Source organism: Notechis scutatus, chromosome 1 (assembly GCF_049901735.1).
Source record: "Notechis scutatus isolate UNSWTSFEM ecotype Mainland chromosome 1, rNotScu1.2, whole genome shotgun sequence".
In the NCBI taxonomy this organism is placed as follows: Eukaryota; Metazoa; Chordata; class Lepidosauria; order Squamata; family Elapidae; genus Notechis; species Notechis scutatus.
In genome coordinates this window covers 30477749-30497003 of record NC_142009.1, presented here as the reverse complement: position 1 = coordinate 30497003, position 19255 = coordinate 30477749, and the positions used below count along the sequence as shown (strand labels likewise).

The 19255-nt window shown below is 37.9% G+C and overlaps 1 protein-coding gene across 2 annotated transcripts in view; it reads right to left on the bottom strand.

Annotated features, from left to right (window-relative positions):
- Positions 1-5288: 5288 nt before the first annotated feature.
- Positions 5289-19255, bottom strand: part of MSRA (methionine sulfoxide reductase A) — a 218792-nt gene continuing 204825 nt past the window's right edge. For both annotated transcript variants that reach the window (XM_087960326.1, XM_087960328.1), the window contains one exon: positions 5289-6974. In XM_087960326.1, coding sequence (XP_087816452.1) covers positions 6810-6974 — 165 coding nt within the window. In that variant the 3' untranslated portion in view covers positions 5289-6809. The remainder of the gene's footprint in view (positions 6975-19255) is intronic.

Sequence of the window (19255 nt, the reverse complement as noted above, 5' to 3'; positions counted from 1 at the left end):
TACTAGAGATATTTTTCTCAGTACTCTAAAACTGCTCTCATATCCTGCTGGCAGTCTTCCCAATGATATCTGGTTGGCTAATATGGGAAGAATAATTTTGGATTAAAGAAGCCTTTGATTTAATTCCACATGCACTTTATGTTCTTATTAACCTGCTCTACTGATTCTTAGATAATACAGTTCTAGAGGATTGTTTTACTTCTCATATATTTCATAGAGAGAGAGATTTGGCTATGCCTACTTAGCTCAAGAAAAAGAACTTCTAAATAAATACACCAGAATGCCCTTTGACAGTGTTGAGAATCCCAGCTAGCACCAGAGTGATGTCAAAGAAGAAAGCATGAAAGAAATCTACAACACTACTAGAAAGGATGCCATTTTCAGGAAAGCAACTGGGACACCCAAAGGAAAATTCTGAGTGAGAAAGACTGAGTTCTATAACTCTCATTGAAAGCAGATATATTGTGGTTTATATATTACAGCCGGGTATATTCCGGCTACAAAACATATTGTATTCATAAATGGTAATAATGAGGAAAGCTCACAATAGGGAAAGAAAGCCTGAGTTTGTATGTTTTTTAAAAAGAAAATAGCAATTATAGGGGAAATACAGATTGGAAGCACTTGATATGAAGGAAAAAGTTTGACCTTCTCTACACAAGCTGTTTTCTGAATGAATCATTTTCTCTGAACTGTAAATTATTGCTATTTGCCACAGTTGAACTAACAAGCAAGCCATCCATCTCTTTGACAAACATGAAGCAAAATGGCATGAAATGGATACTGACATTTGGCCATTCTCTTGCATCTCTTCCTTAATTATTCAGACACTAATGAAGTTGTACACACACACAGACACAAAACTTTTGCCAATATGTTACCCCTTTGAAGAGAAGGTATCTAAAGCTAGGCCAAAATATACACTTGCAGTTGCTCTTTATTTAGAGGAAGAATGCCAACTTTATTGCCAACTAGCAAAAAAAAGTGAATAGGCTCCATTTTTACACACACTTTCTTAAGTCCAATTATTAAAGATGGAATGTCTACAAAATAATCTCACCTCAGAAGGACTCAACTTTATCTTGCTAGTTCAGTGAACTGATTAAAGTAACAGGTTGATCACAATGTGTTCAGTTAACTTTTTTAAATGCCTGTTTTGTGAAAATGTCCTCCATGGCCACCAAGCCATTTTGTGGGGTGATGGCCTATGTTCTTGAAAAGTGCATAAATCATGCATTCATTGGTATAAGTTAAATAAAGTTACCACCAGAAAAATCAATGAAAAATTGAATTGTAAGTCCAGTCTGGATATGGCATGAGTTTTACGGGTAGGATAAGCAATTATGACTAAAATAATTAACAAGCACAAAATAATAGCTTATTTCACAAAAAGTGTTTTGAGTTACCCCAATATCACTTCTATTTGCCTGTTCCACATTATGGAAATAGTTAAACTGATCAGGAAACCATTATTGATAATTTGTTTCCTGTTACAATTCAAATAGACTTCCTGGATTGCCATGAATCAGAAGCCAAGAATAAAACTTGGTTCAAAATTCCATCTTATTAAGAAGATACTCTATTAGTGGTGAGAATGGTACTGAGGAGCTGTAGGTATGTGCTAGTGGAAGGATGGCCATTTCTTCACTGATAAGGAAACAATCCTTGACCACTGGTGTCATTTTTTTTCCTTCTTTGATAAATGAAAATCAGGAAAACAAATCATAGACAGAGTACAGACAAATTCTTGGGGGATCTGAAATAGCTACAATTATAATCACCTCTATAAACATTCTAGGACCTGAGCACAGGATGGATGGATGGCTTTCAATTGCTAACAAATATTCTGCTATTCAAACCTCAGGAACTATCAAGTGGGATGAGTAAATATGAATATGTAGGCAGGCGTCCTGTAAGTTCTAATGAGGCATCAGTATCACTGTTATATGAAGGCATTCTATGATGGCTCTCAGAGTCTCCTTCAGAATTGGCAATGCTTTGTGTCACAGTTCACTTGCTCCAGTCAGGATAATGTACCATCTCTTGTTTTCTTGGTTCAATGAAAATTATAGAATATGAGTAAAAGAATCTCTTGTCCAGAAGTACCTACTCAATCATTTGCTTAGATAAGGTAATTAATTGATGGTTTTCAGGAAAATGTGGTTAATTTTTGTCACCTTGTGTATCCAAAGGAATGATGAAATCTTTGATGTGACCACACAATACCATCTTTAGTACCTATGAATCTGGTGTTATATAAGTGGGCAAAGATCAAACCTGCCCATCCAGCAGTAGAGACTGTTGTTTTTCATATTACTTCTTTGTTAGTAAGGAAACATGCTTCAAGATCAGGGGTGTCAAACTCAAAGCCCATGGTGTGCTTAGATCTGGCCCACAGGCCGCCCTAGAAACAGTGAAGGACCGGCCTGTAGTACCTCTGCCAGTGAAAACAGAGCTCAGGAGGCCGCACACGGACCTCCCGAGCTCTATTTTTGCGGGCAGAGGGTTGCAAGAGGCAGCCAAAAACAGAGCTTGGGAGCCTGTTTTTGCAGGCAGAGCACTCGGGCCACCACAGGCACCCCTGACATGAGTGACGTCAAGCTGGCCATGGCCTTCCTGGTTACATCCACCCTGCCCTGTCAAACACAACCCTGATGTAGCCCTCAATGAAATCGAGTTCAACACCCTTGCTCTAGATTCAGGTTGAGGATGGAGTGCCCCATAGCTTGAAGACCATCCACATCTCTTTTAGTCTCAGAATCAACTTTTTGTGCAATATGGGCAGGACTTTCATTTTGTCTTTCATTCCACTTAAGATCTCATCTAGAAACCCTACAAGCAGCTTGGTCCCTTTGATGGTGTCTGATACTGGCAGCTATCATATGACATTTTTGCCTGAGAATTAGGCATTATTCAGATTGCATCCACCATGAAGGTAGCAGACAATAGGGATTGGGCATCGCTGGCTTTGAACCCCATTGCTCTCCAGATTGTGGCAAGCAAATGCAGTTTTTTCTGTCATAGTGCAATTATTATGGAACAAGCTCTTATTGGAACTAAGGCAGGCACCAACCTTTTTACTCTCAGTGAGGTGAGGTCTTCGCTTCTCTACAAATACGTATATATAGAAGGAGGACAGTGTGTGCCACCCAGATCCTTTTGGGAGTGGGGGGAAGGCAGGAAGACAAGTATTTATAAGTTTGTACATAGCTGATTATGGAGTTGAAATGCCAGATACTCTGTCTGAAGGGCACAAGATAAGGACAACTATCAATAAAAGAACACAGCTATAATTTAAGCAAACCAGAATTTGTTTTTTATGTGTTTATTTTATACTTACTGGGAATAGTCTGGCCCCATTGTTTGTTTGTTCTAATTTGGGGGAAGGTTAGTAAGAAGCTATAGCTCAAGTCACTCACTGTACCCTTTGACCTTATCCCAGAATGGAAAAAATGACCCCAATTTTTGGAGGAGTTGGGGTTTTTAAAATGAGAGATGGGAGGCCTTATATCTCTGCATTACTATGGTACTGAGTTTGTCTATTAACTTCCCTAAATATCAAAATTTAAAAGTCATTCCAAACCTACCTAGGGGAGCTGCACATGGGGGCTTGCAGCTGTATGCAGACTGGGGATTGCCCTCTCCAGCACTAGAGTGATATTTTTCTCGCATCTGATATTCTCATTTGTAAATGGCTATGTTATATAGAGCAGGAGTCTCCAACCTTGGCAACTTTAAGCCTGGTGGACCTTCAGCTCCCAGAGTTCCTCAGCCAGCTGCTGGCTGAGGAACTCTGGGAGTTGAAGTCCACAAGGCTTAAAGTTGCCAAGGTTGGAAACCCCTGATATAGAGGGTCTTTCCCCATTGATGAGCTGAAGTGCCTATTCAGCCATACGTGAGGTGGCAAAAAATGCCAGATTGAATTTTGATGTTCCCCGTTATCAAACTCTAACCTGCCTATATTCTCAATCATTTCTGTCACTTGACTTTCCTCCAAAGTTACTGGTGACAAATCCTTATCTTGGATAGTGTTGAAATGGGGGAGGAGGAATACTACTTTAAATCTGGTAGGGATAGGAATTATTTAAGCTGTCTCATTCATGGTTTGAAATAAGATGAATGTAGCATCATGGGAGGGAACATGGCTGGAAAACAGTGTTGCCAAATATATTTATGCTGTGATTGGGAAGAAATGGAGTCAGGCTATGATTCTCTTTAAGATATCAGAAATCTCTCTGGTTTTCTCGCAGGAGACAAATGCAGCAGCCCATCCAAAAATATAGTTATCCTATATTTGGATTGGTTAGATCACATTAACAAATAATGACTAAGGAGACAAATTATTCATTACCTCTATACAACTGGCACAAAGGTCAAGAAGCCAAAAGCAATGAACAGATCAGTAGCATTTCTAGGCAGTACACAAATAAATACAATCTTAAGGCAGGCTGGGCAGGGCCTGTTTGAAATGATGATCCGACAGCATTACATTAAGCAACTACTATGAGAAATAATTTTTCTGGTAGGAGAAAACCTCTCTTGATGCTTTGCTAAACCCAAAATCAAATGGTATCAAGATGTGCTAATGAATACAAACTCCAACAGCACTCTTCATCTTAAACAATGGTGATTATAAAGCTGTAATTTGTAATTGCTCCTTGGCAATGAACGCTGTTTTGCCAAAGAGATCCCACTCAGTAGAATACCCACACCCACACCAACCAATATTAGCCAGAAGCAAAGATAGCAGGAGTAAGGTACCAACATCATCATTATACCCGTTCTCCCTTTCATTTCCTTTTCACCAAGTGGCTGGGAAATTATAGATAGTGCTGGTTTCCTTGACAGTGAACAATAGAACAATTCAGAGGTATAATGCTCAACACAATACATTCTGTTACTATAGGAACCAGGCATTTCAAGTGGTGGGGAGATCCAAGAGGGAAGGCAGAGTTATACATTAAGACCTTGCCAATAGCCAACACTGAAATGCACCATATGTTTTGCTGATTTCCATCATTGACCGACAGGATGAGAAGCAAATAACTGGAAGTGGTTGTGTGAATGTGACTTAAAGGATGTGACCATTCACAATTTCACCATATTTCTTTGTTACAAGAGAACATTTGGAAGAGAGATGCACACAAAGATTGAGGCTACATATTTATGGCTATGTGGAGGCCTCCGGGAAGGAATATCTGATCTATAGTTACCAAGCTGTGAGCCAAAAGTCAAGTCCCAGACCTGGATTTCATATACTTACAATAACAGCACAAAGAACCATTATCAATATTTGCAGCCCTTTATTGTGATACATTTGATACAGTTTCCCTAGTAATTCAGACCAATTCTCAGGTCAACAGAATCTACTTTGCTTCTTCTGCATGTGATCTATTTCCACTATTGAGAAACTCTCTCTCTATATAAGTGTGTTGGTGTAAGAGACTGCAACTGGTGAAAGAATTAGGGAACACCTTAAACATGTTTGTATGAAACAAATGTTTGGGACATAAAAGAAATCTGTGAGTGGAAAAAACTCATAAAACTTCAAGCTTTCTTTTTATATTTCAGAATCAAGCCGAGAAATCAATTTAGAAACTTATTCAATATCAATGTTCACATCCCTCACTTCCTTTCAGCAAATACCCAATTTCTTGGTTAATGTAATAGTTTTTAAGGGTAGTTATAGCTACATAATGTTCCCACTTGAAATTTATTTAGCACTTGACTTCAAAAAGCATATATATAATGGTACCACAACCTGGGGCAGAGCTATCAGGCTAATAGCTAGTTGTTAATATTGTATCTCTGGTGTTAATTTATAAAGTGAATTGCAAGATTGGATATTTTGAGTAAAGAAATGGGAGAGGTGTGGAGATGTTAACCCTGCCTTTGCCTCCTGTTTCTCAAATTCAATTCATTCCCAGGAAACATTCTCCATAATAATTTTGCTAATATCCTTTCTTGTTACTTAAACTTGACATGCATACATTTGCCTTAACTCTTCAGCTTATAGTATTAATGTAAAAAGTTATGTTAGCTTATATGATACAAAATCCCACCAAATCTTACCCACATGGCACTAATGGGATTCTGATGTATACATATTTAGCAAGATTATAAGTGTGCAAAATTGCAGCCTATATGTCACATACAATCTACCATGACCACTTTTGCAAATCTGGCCAATGAACAGAGCTAAACAATTAAAATTGTTCGCTTCATTTTAGGGGTTGGGAGAGTGCTTAGGGAGTGAGGTTTCCTTAACCATAATCCTTGCAATAGTTTGTTTGTTAAACGAACAATCATTTGTTTAAAAAAAAAAACAAATCTTTTAAATGTTGCACCAACTGGAGTTTAGCCCTCAACATGCCATAAAAAGACCATTATGGCCTTCATAGCTTCAGAAATTGCATGTCTCTGATATAAACCATCATGGACGCACTTCAAATGTTCCTATATTTTTAAGAGTGATCCTTCACAGTTTTAGGAAGTTATTCATCTTTTGAAAAGGCAGAGGGTACTACGCTTAAGCGGAAAATCCTCCTCCACTATGCAGATTTTCTAAGTGTAATGAATTTATTTCTATTTAAAATGTGGGTTTTTTTCCTATCTAAACTGAAAAGGATATAGTCCAAGGAAGATTGCACAATTATTTTTGCATTACTTGATACTATGCCTTTCCTTGAGAATAAATGCCAGTGATTTCATATCTATGAAAGCTACACTGAAGTCTGCGGTAAAAATCCAAAACACATTTCTTTAAGTTTGACATTTGGTTTAGGGAATGATTGCCCTGTGAGTAAGGATCATCCTTTAATACCAATAGGACAGGAAACCCCTGTGCCTCCAAGTCCACAGTAACCATTAGGGTGCTTGCTTAGGTACTGCTGATGATATTCTTCAGCATAATAGAACTCTGGAGCCTCGCGGATTTCAGTTGTGATGATCCCAAAACTATTCTCTGTCAATGCCTGCCAAAGACAAGAGAAAGAAAGAGAAGCAAAGAATCTTATTAGGAATCATTTACAAGAAGTCATATGAATAATTAATAACAGAACTTTGAACCTGATAAGAAAGAGAAAATATTTAACAGTTTAACAGAGAACATGCTTGGCTCTAAATCTAGGGTTAATGTGAACTTGAGCAAGTATAGCATGGTGGGTAGACAATTAATTTAGGAGTGGGCAACCCAAATTCAAATCCATACTCTTTAGAAGCTCCCTGGATGACATTGGTCTACTCTCTGTAGAAGGGGAGACATACCACTTTATAGTAGTCAAAAATCAGGGGTTAGTTAATCTGAATAGATTCCTTCAGACTATAAATCTAGTCAATATTCTTGAGCCCAAACTTCTGCAGGTGACTAGATACAATTGTAGAAATATGAATATTGGATATTTATCTATAACTCTTTGGACAAACGATCTAAAGACAACAGGAAAAATGATTCTGTGATAGTTTTAGTTTACTATAGGAGAATTACAGGTCTTGCAAAGAAACAAGATAAAAACAGGTGAGTATTAGTTTTAGTGCTTTCCTATTACTAATAATAAAAAATCACCCTCAATAAAGTATTTTCCTATATATTTTGGTTGAATGAAAGCTAAAGCATTCATCGCTGTAACTTTAGTTTAAATGGGGATATTTTAATAAATGAAATGGGAAAATAATCCTTGGAATGAGCTCTCTTATTACCAATATTTACTTTTCTACATAATAGCTACCATTCACTGCATATACTGTTCAATACCACAGACAATACCTCAACCCTTCAAAAAGATCTTGACTATGTATCACAATGGTCAAACAAATGGCAACTTCAAATCTCAACAAATAAATGCTCTGTCTTACATATTGGCAAAAAAATTCAGAAAAAAAAATACAGGCTGAATAGTCAAGATCTTGTTGATGATCCAAGCTCTGTAAAGGACCTTGGAATACTCATCTCTAATGATCTAAGTGCTAGAGCCCACTGTAACTACATAGCCAAAAAGGCATTAAGAGTTGTTAACCTAATCCTACGTAGCTTTTTCTCTGGTAATATCACACTACTAACTACAGCATACAAAACATTTACTAGACCAATACCTGAATATAGCTCATCAGTCTGGAACCCACATTACGTATCTGATATTAGCACAGTTGAGAAAGTCCAGAAATATTTCACAAGAAGAGTTCTCTACTGCTCTACTCATTGTAGAATAACTTATGCCACCAGACTTGAAATTCTAGACCTAGAAAACCTTGAATTACGCCATCTTCGGTCTGATCTAAGTATGGTAAATAAAATCATACATTACAATGACTTACCTGTCAATGAATGCTTCAGCTTCAACCATAAAAACACAAGAGCACACAATAGATACAAACTCAAGGTTAACCGCACCAAACTTGATTGCGGGAAATATGACTTCAACAACAGAGTGGTCAATGTCTGGAATACTCTACCTGACTCTGTGGTTTCTTCCCCAAACCCCAAAAACTTTAACCTTAGACTGTCTACTATTGACCTCACCCCTTTCCTAAGAGGTCTGCAGGGGGCGTGCATAAGCGCACCAACGTGCCTACCGTCCCTGTCCTATTGTTTCTTTTATTTTTCTTATATGTACCCATTTCATGTATTCATAACTATGTATATACTTATACCTATTATCTTGTAAGCGATTGACAAATCAAAATAAATAAATAAAATAAATAAATAAATACATTTTTACAATGGACAATTAAAGCAATCTGAAAGAATTCAGCATTTTGTTTCTTCAGTCAGATCCTGACAGTCATTTCCACCTTTTCATTTGCAAGAAACAAATACCCACGGAGGTATTCCTTTAATTTGGGGAAAAGATATAAATTTCTCACAGCAAGTCCCCTTGAACTGAAGTGAGAGAACATGCAGTAAAGAAAATGTCAGAGTATTAATGCATTAATACTGTTGTCAATATGCAACATTAAAGGGATTACTTTTCATTAGACCCTTTATGCCACTTTACAAAAACAAGAGATGGGGTGATAAGCACCCAAAGTTTTGAGATAATTAGAAAATTGGATGAATTCTGGATATGTGCAGTATATTTGTTCAACTATTTACAAAGTCTGCACTACTATTACTTTTAATCTTCTCATCACTTCTTATCACCCATCCCCTCCCACTTGTGATTGTAGGACTGTAACTTCGTCATTTGTATCCTTATGATTTATATTGACTGTTTCCTAGTATGATTTGATTGCTTATTTTACCCTATGACTATAATTGAGTGTTGTACCTTATGATTCTTGACTCTTGACGAATTTATCTTTTCTTTTATGTATACTGAGAGCATTTGCACCAAGACAAATTCCTTGTGTGTCCAGTCACACTTGGCCAATAAAGAATTCTATCTATATCTATCTATCTATCTATTTGCTTCCTCAAGAAGGAACAGAAAGAGATTCTGCTTGATCATGGGGTTGGACTAGAAGTCCTCCAAAGTTCCTTCCAACCATGTTATTTTGTAAATTCTGTAATAATCTGATAACAACTTTTACTATTAAGATGCACAAATATTAGGGAAACTTTTCCCAGCTGGGCATCCTTGAGGCATATAAACTTCAACTTACAGATTCTCAGAACTGCCTACATTGGCAGCCTAGCTTTAATTTTGATACCAATTAAATGAGTTTGTGCTTTTGATGCCAGTTTTCAGTGGATTGGGGAGGTAAAAGTAGAATTTGCTTGAAGCTGGGTTGCACTCAAGCTTTTGAGTAATATCTAGAATAATATGATATGGTTTTGGAAAGTTCAAAGTCTCTTCTCCTAGGGACCAATCATTTAAGATTGGAGATGCAATTTGGTCCATCGTCCAGATCCATCTGGCAGAAAAGATTCTGTCATCTTATAATGTTCCTAACAGATAAAAGTCCACAAGTCCCCATGCTACAGGATCAATTTTCAATCTTAGTTTACAAATATGTTCTTGGCATCGAATAAAATTAGGAATTTTATTCGATGCCAAGAACATATCAAAGCTAGCTGATTTCCATGCTCTTCTTCATTGTAATCTGCTAGCAAAATAATTACTAAAATATCTGTATTGGATTATGGTTTGCATGAGCCATTCAGAACTTCAAACAATTCTTTTATGTACAAAATTAATGTTCACATTATGTAACTTTTTTCAGTTATCAAAAATTAAGAAGAATCTATAGCACTTGAAGCAGAAATAGTGCCTTTAAACATCTAGGGTTCGTATTAAACTTGATGACAGAGAATTTATTTTAAAAGAAAATTTAAAAGAAAAATAGCATGTTGAAAAATTTGCCATGGATAAGGTATATGGTTCTTAAATTAATTTAGCTACAAGGTAGCCATGGGGTACATGTGAGTGTCTAATCCTCTATTGTACAATAATTTTTCCAATAGTGTAGTGTGTAGTTTCACTGGCATTCCACACTTCAGTTAAATTCCCCGCCACTAAAAAGGGCAAAATCTTGAAATAATTCCTTCTATTGGAGCTTTTCAGCATTCCCACAATCACTTCTATAGGTCATCTTCTCCTTGAAAAACTGTTGAAGAGTTCCTCTTTCACCTACAGTCTGCATGCCCTCCCAACCTGTCCAAGAATTAAGTTTCTGTTCTCCAAAGCTCAACCAGGTGGACCTGTTCTGCTGTGGCTTTTCCAAATAGGGGTGGGAGTGCCTCTGCCTGTCTGAGCAGCATCACTGAGCTACTTGGGTCATTGGTCTTACTATTGTGAAGCAGCTTTCTGTGTTCTTCACTGAAATATGAGTTTGTGTGTGTATATATTGCTAGATTGCTAGATATACAGTGATGCTTTTTAAAAAATTTTTTGCAGAGAATGTGCTTCAGCGACTGTTTAAAGGCCATGTTTCCAGAATTCTGCTATGTTACAATTTTAAACCCTTCATCTGAACCTAATTTATCCTTCAGTGCTTACAGATACTGCTTCTTTGGCAGAAATGTTTTTTTTTTTTTGGTGGCATGATCTCCTCATGAGGGCTGTTAGATCATCTCTTGGGCTTTTGTTTTCCTCACTAAACAGGGCCAGCCCTTTGAGACGTTCTTTGCACTTTTTCAAGCAGCTTCATATCCACCTCAGATGCACTCCTTAGTATATTGGAGGAAATGAACAAAACCAGTGGAACAGGGAGAGACAGGGAGAGAGAGATGTGAAGAATGCACTGTGCCTTTCCAAGAGAACTTGGCATCAGTAGCCTCTCTCATCCATGCTAGCTATGGAACAGCAATGACTTGGCAAGAGTCGAAGAAGCAGATGTCAGCCTCATCTGGTTGCCTCGACTCCAGTTGTTTGTTTAAAATGAACAGCAAAACCAAGCTGGCATGGGGGTCTTGGTGCCCAGGGAGAAAGGAAATGCACCAACCCCTTCTGGTCAGTTCTTTTTCCTCTGGCTTGAATGAATGTGACGTAGCCATGGAGAAAAAAAAACCAGGAATCTAATTTTAAACAAAGAAGGTTAAGGTACACTTGAATGCAAGCTTCTCAGAAGGTATCGGCACAAGCCAATTTGTGATGGTATGTGGAAATGACCTTGGGAAAGAAAGAAAAAAAGGCCTACAGCCAGGAAAACAAAGGGAAGTCAGTCCACAGATGAGGGAAAAGCATGGGAAACATTTCAGAAGGGATCCTGCCTAGTTTCGTAAAAGCTAAAAAGAGAGGATGGGAGAAATATTTTCAGTCTGGCAAGATTCTGTTTAATGGTTCCTTATAATAAAGTTAGTGCTGATGCTCCTTGTCTGGACGAGCACAATTTGACTTACCTCAGAAAAGGTAAGCAAAGTTATATCTGGTTAATAGTTTAATGGAGGACCATTCCAGAAAATCCCAATGATATAAATTAAAGTGGAGGATTGGAAAAAAAAATCCCCCCCAAAGGCAAAAGAAGCCACTTTTTTACTGTTGACAAGAAACTGCATGGGAATGCCAAAGAATGGAGTTCAGCTTAAGAATCATTAATGTTTATCTGATGGTATGAAGTGGATATGGTACTAATTGAAGCCTTTTAACATAAACTGGAGCCATTGGCTTAGATACCAGTGACTTCAGAGCAACAGGGTTGTGAAAGAAGATCCTACTGTGAGGTATGAAACTGATAAAAGGGAAGCAAGGAATTCAAGTTACACATATATCACAAAGCAAGAGAGGAATTCCATTTTTCGAGAGCCCTGTGTATAACTGCTTCAGTTGACAGATACACACAATGAACACTTCCCTTCCCTATGCAGCTCATGTTATAATTGCTTCAATTTAAGCAAAGGAATAAAAGCTATTGTTATTCTCTCCATTTCCGCATTCACAGAGCATGCACCTATCAAGACCAGATGAAAAATAATTTTCGATCACCCGATGGCCAGAGTTTCCTTTGGTGGACTGCAAAACAATTTAAAATATTAAAAGTACCAATACTAAAACTGTAAAAAGAAGCCCAATGCATTTATAAATAATACAAAACGAAAGATGCAAATAAAAATGTACACAAACCATTATTTCAGGATAAATTAGGGACTAAAATCGAAAATAGTTGGGAATAAGTACCATTCAACTGCAGAAAAAGATAAAGCAATTTTACAGGCAGGATTGTAGAATGATGGAAACATTTGTACAGAGAGTACATATTCAGAATTGACTACTAAAAAGTGAGGTATGAAAGGCAATAGACCAGCTGTCAAGCAGAAAGAACTACCAAATCGTTTGAAGCTCTATGAGAAGAGGTAGCTAAAGTATTAACAGTTCTGTGCCAAGAGGTAGCTATGGAACAAAACAGTGTGGCCTAGATATTAGGGGGGAAATGGTCTATATATTTGTGCAGAAGAAAAAAGGTACAAGAGAAAAGATAAATTACTAACAATTTGTAAATCATTATATAAACAACTTATTGAAGATTTTGCAAAGAACAATGGAGAGACAAAGACTAAATGAATACTTAGGTTTCAAAAAAAGGGCATGAGATCAGATGGCCATCATAAGATAGAGGTTTATCCATGCTTCATTGACTACAGCAATGCCTTTGAATTTTTAGATCATGCTACAGTGAATACTTTAAAGCTAATGGTTATGCTAAAACACTTGAAAATGCTAATGCTCCCTTGAGATGATGATCAGCAGGCAAAATTTCACACTTTTTATGGTTGATGCCTCTATACGGCACTACTAAATCTGAACTTTATTCTGAATGTGTTACAAAGGGACTGCAATTGTCACAAAGGGTGGCATTTTAGGCTGTTTGCCATTATATAGGATTCTGCTATGGAAAAGTCAGTGCATGCCACACTGCATCAGGCATTTCTATGAAACCAGAAAGTCAGCTCCATGCACACAACCATTGGTGGTATTCTTCCGGTTCGGCCGAGCCAGTAGCAGTGATGAGCAGTGGAGACCAAACCGGTTCTCTCCGCAACTCTGCTGTTGCGCCCACCTGTCCTCCCGGGCTCCCATACTCACTTTTATTTTCTGCTTTTGAAGAGCAGCTGCTTTGTGCGGCACAGAAGAGTGTCGCATGGCAGCTGCTGAAGCGAACAGGAGAGTGCAGGCTTGCAGGAAGTGAGTTGGAATGCCTCTACACCTGCGCAAAGGCCTCTGCGCCTGTGCAAAGTGCATGTTTGGCGCACACATGCACGCAAAGTGCGTGCATGTGTGCAAAGTGTGCCCACCAAGCCACGCCCACCGAACTGGTGGTAAAAGTTTTTGAATCCCACCACTGCACACAACCCATGGTCAAAGATTGAACAGATGTATTTGCACGACACATTAAATTGATTAGCAGTAACTTGGCTGGTTTCTTTGTATGTTAAGCAAAACAAACTGTATAGGCTAGTTTCTGGGTTGGTGTAATATATGAACTCAAAAAGCAGATTAATTAACCAGATTTATTTATTAGAAACATATTCTGTTCAGTTCAGTAAGTAACTTAGGGCAAGTTACAATTTGCAGAAATAAAAAAACCAAGACATTAGAAATAGAATACGTTATAAACACTTTCTTATTTCTGTTACGTTATAATAGAAATAAGAACAGCATTGACCAAGGCCAACCCACACATATCTCATTCAACAGAAATTTTAGCACCATACAAGAGAACAAAAATCCCACATCTGTCTGTTGGGCTGTGCTTTCTTTTCTTTTGTGGCTACGCTTTTAATTCTTTGGTTGAATGTTTTCATTAAAAAGCAGTGCCGCTGTTTTTTAAAGATTGTGGAAAAGGAGCTTGACTTCTGGTTTGCCACTGTTACCTTCTGGGATATTTCTTCAATTCCCCAAACGAGCCTACCATCCAGGAATTTCCTACGGGATTCCCATTCCAGTGCTACCCAGAGACTCAATCTGTTGATGCCAATCAAGATTAGCTAGGTACTCTCTCCTAGCTGATATTGAAAGTTGGTATAGTAAAAATGCCAGCGTATAGAAGAGGCACTTGAAGAATCTGACTCATCAGAATGAAAAAGCAAGCACTATGCAAGGGACAGTCGGCTCTTGACATATGTCATGGCACATACACCAAAAAGAGTGGAGGTTGCATTGTAATGTCACAATGCTTATTTCATCATTTGCCTTCCTCTCCTCTCTGTGCTAGTGACTAGAAGTCAAACCTTGGTTTAAGATACCGTTTGGTGGAAATAGATTATCTTTTCAATCTGAATATCCACTGTCCAAATTTATGTTACTGACATCTTTTACATTATTGTCTACTTACATCTATTGCATCAATTTTATGTCATTTGCATATGTAAATAAAACAGGCACAAATGACATAGAACATAATTTATGTAATTATATACATGAAGTAGATTTATATGTGTGTGTGTGTGTGTGTGTGTGTGTGTGTGTATCTGCCTATATATTGTCTTGAAAAAACAAAAAAACAAACTTAGTCCATTATATGAGGAGCTAGTTTAAATAATGTTTTGTCCATTGAATTGACTGTCTGAAGAATGGAAGTCTGAAGAATCAGGCATTTCCTGTACTACTTACCATTGCTGACTACTAATAAATGGCATGAGCAGACACTTGAATATGCAGCCAATCATCCTCTAGCCTCCTTTGCCAGGTTTAAATTCTCTCATTGAGGGGAGAAAGCAACTGACAGCCAATGATGGGCAAATCAGTCTCTTTATGGCTATTATGGGGCTGTGTCACTTTCATATCTGTTCAACCTGAAGTTAATTCTATCCAATTCCCACTGTAATGGGGAATTTAAAAAGGGATTCGACACAAAACATCTGTATATGAGTATGTTACTTCTATATTTTCTCAATGAAAACATATTTCTTCGCATATTTTAGCTAAATTACAAATTTATGAATACATTTAAGACAAAAATACAGAAACTTCCAGAATGTTTCTTGAATTAAGAACTACACTGTAAAGTTAACAAATACAAAATTCCTCATAGAACAATATAGTTCATATCACAATTCACAGACAAAATTCTGTAAGATCCCCATTAATGCTGGTCAAAGAAAGAAACCATAGGCTGATTACAGAGATTAATACACTACCCACTTTTTTTTTTTACTTGATCAAATATCTTGTTTTTTGGGTATAGGAAAGGGCAGAGGCACATATCATTTAAAACAGAGGTCCCCAATCGGGCTGTGTGAGCAGCGGGCCAGCGTGTGTGCATATGCGTATGCAGCTCAACTTGTCCAAGTCGAGCTGCGCACGGATATACATGCAGGATGGCCCACTGCTTGCACATTGAGTTGTGTACCTGCCCACTGCTTGCACAGAGCAGTTCCTCCTTCCCCACTGCTGGGACGCCAAACCAAAAAACCTGGGGACCACCGATTAAAAGGAAATATGAAAAGGGGAAATTAGGCAAAGCAAGTAAGCTACAATCCATATTACCCAGGTGGAGTTGCCTACTTCACTCTAGGACCAATCTCAGTGGACCACATTTTTATGTCTGTTTGCTGGAGAAAGTATCTCAAATGGGAATAATCTGCACTACTACCTTTTTTAAAAAAAATCAAAATACTCAAGTTTCAATATAAATCTAAAAATATTTGACTGCTTATTAAGGGTCCATCAATGCATGTTTCTTTAAGTGAATTGGATATCATAGTCGGAAAAGCCTGAAAACATTTGGTCTGGTCCTTAAACTGCAACCCTTTTTAGATCACAATAGTTATCAGGCCAAGTCAGAGCCTTCCTCTCACTGGCCTTTTATTGCAAAATGAAATGCTCTATAACAAAAAAAAAATGGGTCTGACTGAATGTGACATGTTGCATACACATCAATATGTGTGAGAAGAAGGGTTGCTTTGCAGAGGCACTTGCCAACAAACTCACTTTTGGTGCCATCTGCTCTAAAGAGAGCCAGCACCTGTTCAGAGCAGCTGCCGATTGCAAAACGTAGGTAAGAGAAAAATCAAGCTCATTCTCGACTTGGCCGGCTGCAGGTAACACATGGCCCTCACCAATGGGAATGCCAACTGTTCCCTTTTAAGCATGTCCTAATTAGGAAACGGAAAACATTGTGAAATCTCAAAACTGTTCAGTTATATGATTACAGGAAGTTTCCAGAAACAGGAAGTTTCCTCCCTTTCTTTAATGTCAGGTTCAGTTGATTCATCAAAGTACTGGAGTATTCTAGACGGGGAGGTGGGGGTGAGATAGGAAATGAAATGAACAGTCTAACTTTTCTCTCTCAATCTTTTAACTGAGGTTGACTTAACCTGGGGATGAATGACTACTCACATCACTTGTCACGTAGACTGACTGCAGGAATCATGAGCCATCAGGAACCCATCAGGAAGGCATCAGCTTAGAAAAATCTGTTCTGATCTACGCCTCTCTCTCTTCCTTTGGGGGCAGCTTCCCTCATTATTGTTCTTTTTCAGCCATTAAACATAACACGTTCCCCACGCTTTTCATTTACAAGCAGCTCCCTTGCATCATTTGGTATTTCTACTAGCTATTAAAAGTAGGATCTTCCCACTTCAAAGACAACATTTCTACAACCTTTTAGAAGGTTAGGTTTAAACAAAAACATACACCCAGCCAGATACCTAAATTTCTGAAAAAAATACAAAAGGCTTTCTTTATCACCTAAAAAACCTAGAAGAACAAGAATCTAAAAAGTACCTTGCTGTATTAAATCAAGGATTCAAGTGAATCCCTCAAAGAACTCCTGCCCTTAAGAAGCACAATAATGAGATTGCTTGCTTACAACCATAGCTTTTTAAAATTTATTGCATCATCCAATAAGTAGACTTTGATAGTTCACCAAAGAATATCCCTAGTTTGTTTCTAGGAATGCTTTTAGGTTAGTTGTGACTAGAAGGAACCTGTGGATGACGTGCTAAGTTTAAAATAAATAACAGATTTCTCCCCCCCCCCCCCCACTGCACGTCTCTATATGAAACATCTGATGACCAATGAGCCCATTCAGAATCCCTAGCCATACCTTAATATTTTTCTTTCCCTTTATTACCATAGCAAAGCAGAAAGAGGGTAGAAGGTCAGAAAATAGTCTGTCTCTGCAAGGTGTTATCCCTATTGTTGTTATCTATAAACATTTAGTCTCTTTCTCACATCCCACTTAACCTGCTATGAAGATGCTCACTAACTATTCCATTCCCAGCCTGCTGTAATGGAAGCCTGAAGTTGTCTGTAGTTGTCCACTATTAAAATTGTGTCTTCTTCTTTATCCTCCACAACGCTTGCTAAATAAATGATCAACGACACTTTCATTATAGGGTGGGTGATAATACACTCCAAGGCAGGGATCTGGCAAGTTCCTATTGACTAATATTTACTATGAACATGACTTGCTCCAGCTAGTCATTGGAAGCTAATCTCTATGGTTTGGACTGAGGAAGAGATCACACACCTGGCTTATATAGTGGGTAGTTTTTGACACAGAAATATCAATCTAGTGAAAGATTTAGCACAATGTATTATTCTGCTGACACGGGATCATAGGTCTACACATTAATATTAACATACGTAGAGATGGGGAAACTGCCTGGTGATATAATAATATGAACATCTCTGGACATGATCTCAGAGACCCAGCAATGTTGGCAACAACTCTGTAGAACTGGGACAGAAACTCTTTCAAAGTCCTTCATTTTTGCTCTCTTTCTTTCAACTTGCAACTATTTTTGATGTATTGCCTTCTCTGAGAAAATAGATGGGCGTAGGAACAAGGAAGTATAGGGACTGAAGAAGAAGCAAAGGAGTGCCGACAACTGTCAGAGACAAATGAGAAAGTTGATAGGTAGGAAGTTAGAGCTTCCCTTACTTTAAGAGCCCCACCACATCACTCAAGCCATCACTTCATTCTCTTAGTGATCCTCTTCCTTGAGAAGAATTTAAATTATAAGGTAGTTTATGTTGCAATGTGTAAAAGTATAAAAATGTTTGCACCAGGCTTCAAAACAATTACCTGAGAGAAAAGGACAAAAACTATCACAGCAAAACAAAGCCATTTAAAAAGAGTTTTACTGAAGAGACAGAACAACCGGATCTGGAACACAAAATTTCAAGTGGTCCCAGCTGCTGTCATTCAGTCTTTTATAGTCCAGACCTGATAGTGTTAGAAAAGATGTGTGTATGGAAATCAGTACAGAAGGAACCTTTCTCTGCGCAAAAGTTCCTTTTCTCCCCTCCAGCTGTCCATTCATATGAGCCTGAAAGTCCTAAAATTTGCACTATAAGGTCCTGGCCACTTCTTTGCTTTTTTATTTATTTTTGTCAATTGCTTACAAGATAATAGGTATAAGTAAAAACATAGTTATGAATACATGGATACATATAAGAAAAATAAAAAAAATTAAAAAGAAAAGAAATAGGACAGGGATGGTAGGCACATTGGTGCGCTTATGCACGCCCCCTACAGACTTCTTAGGAAAGGGGTGAGGTCAATAGTAGACAATCTAAGGTTAAAGTTTTTGGGGTTTGGGGAAGAAACCACAGAGTCAAGTAGAGTATTCCAGACATTGACTGATCTGTTGCTGAAGTCGTATTTCCTGCAATCAAGTTTGGTGCGATTAACCTTGAGTTTGTATCTACTGTTTGCTCTTGTGTTGTTATGGTTGAAGCTGAAGTATTCATTGACAGGTAGGACATTGCAATGTATGATTTTATATACTATACTTAGATCAGACCGAAGGCGTACGCCGCTAGGTTCTAGGTTTTCTAGGTCTAGAATTTCGAGTCTGGTGGAATAAGGTATTCTGCAAGGAGTAGAGGAGTGGAGAACTCTTCTTGTGAAATATTTCTGGACAAACTCA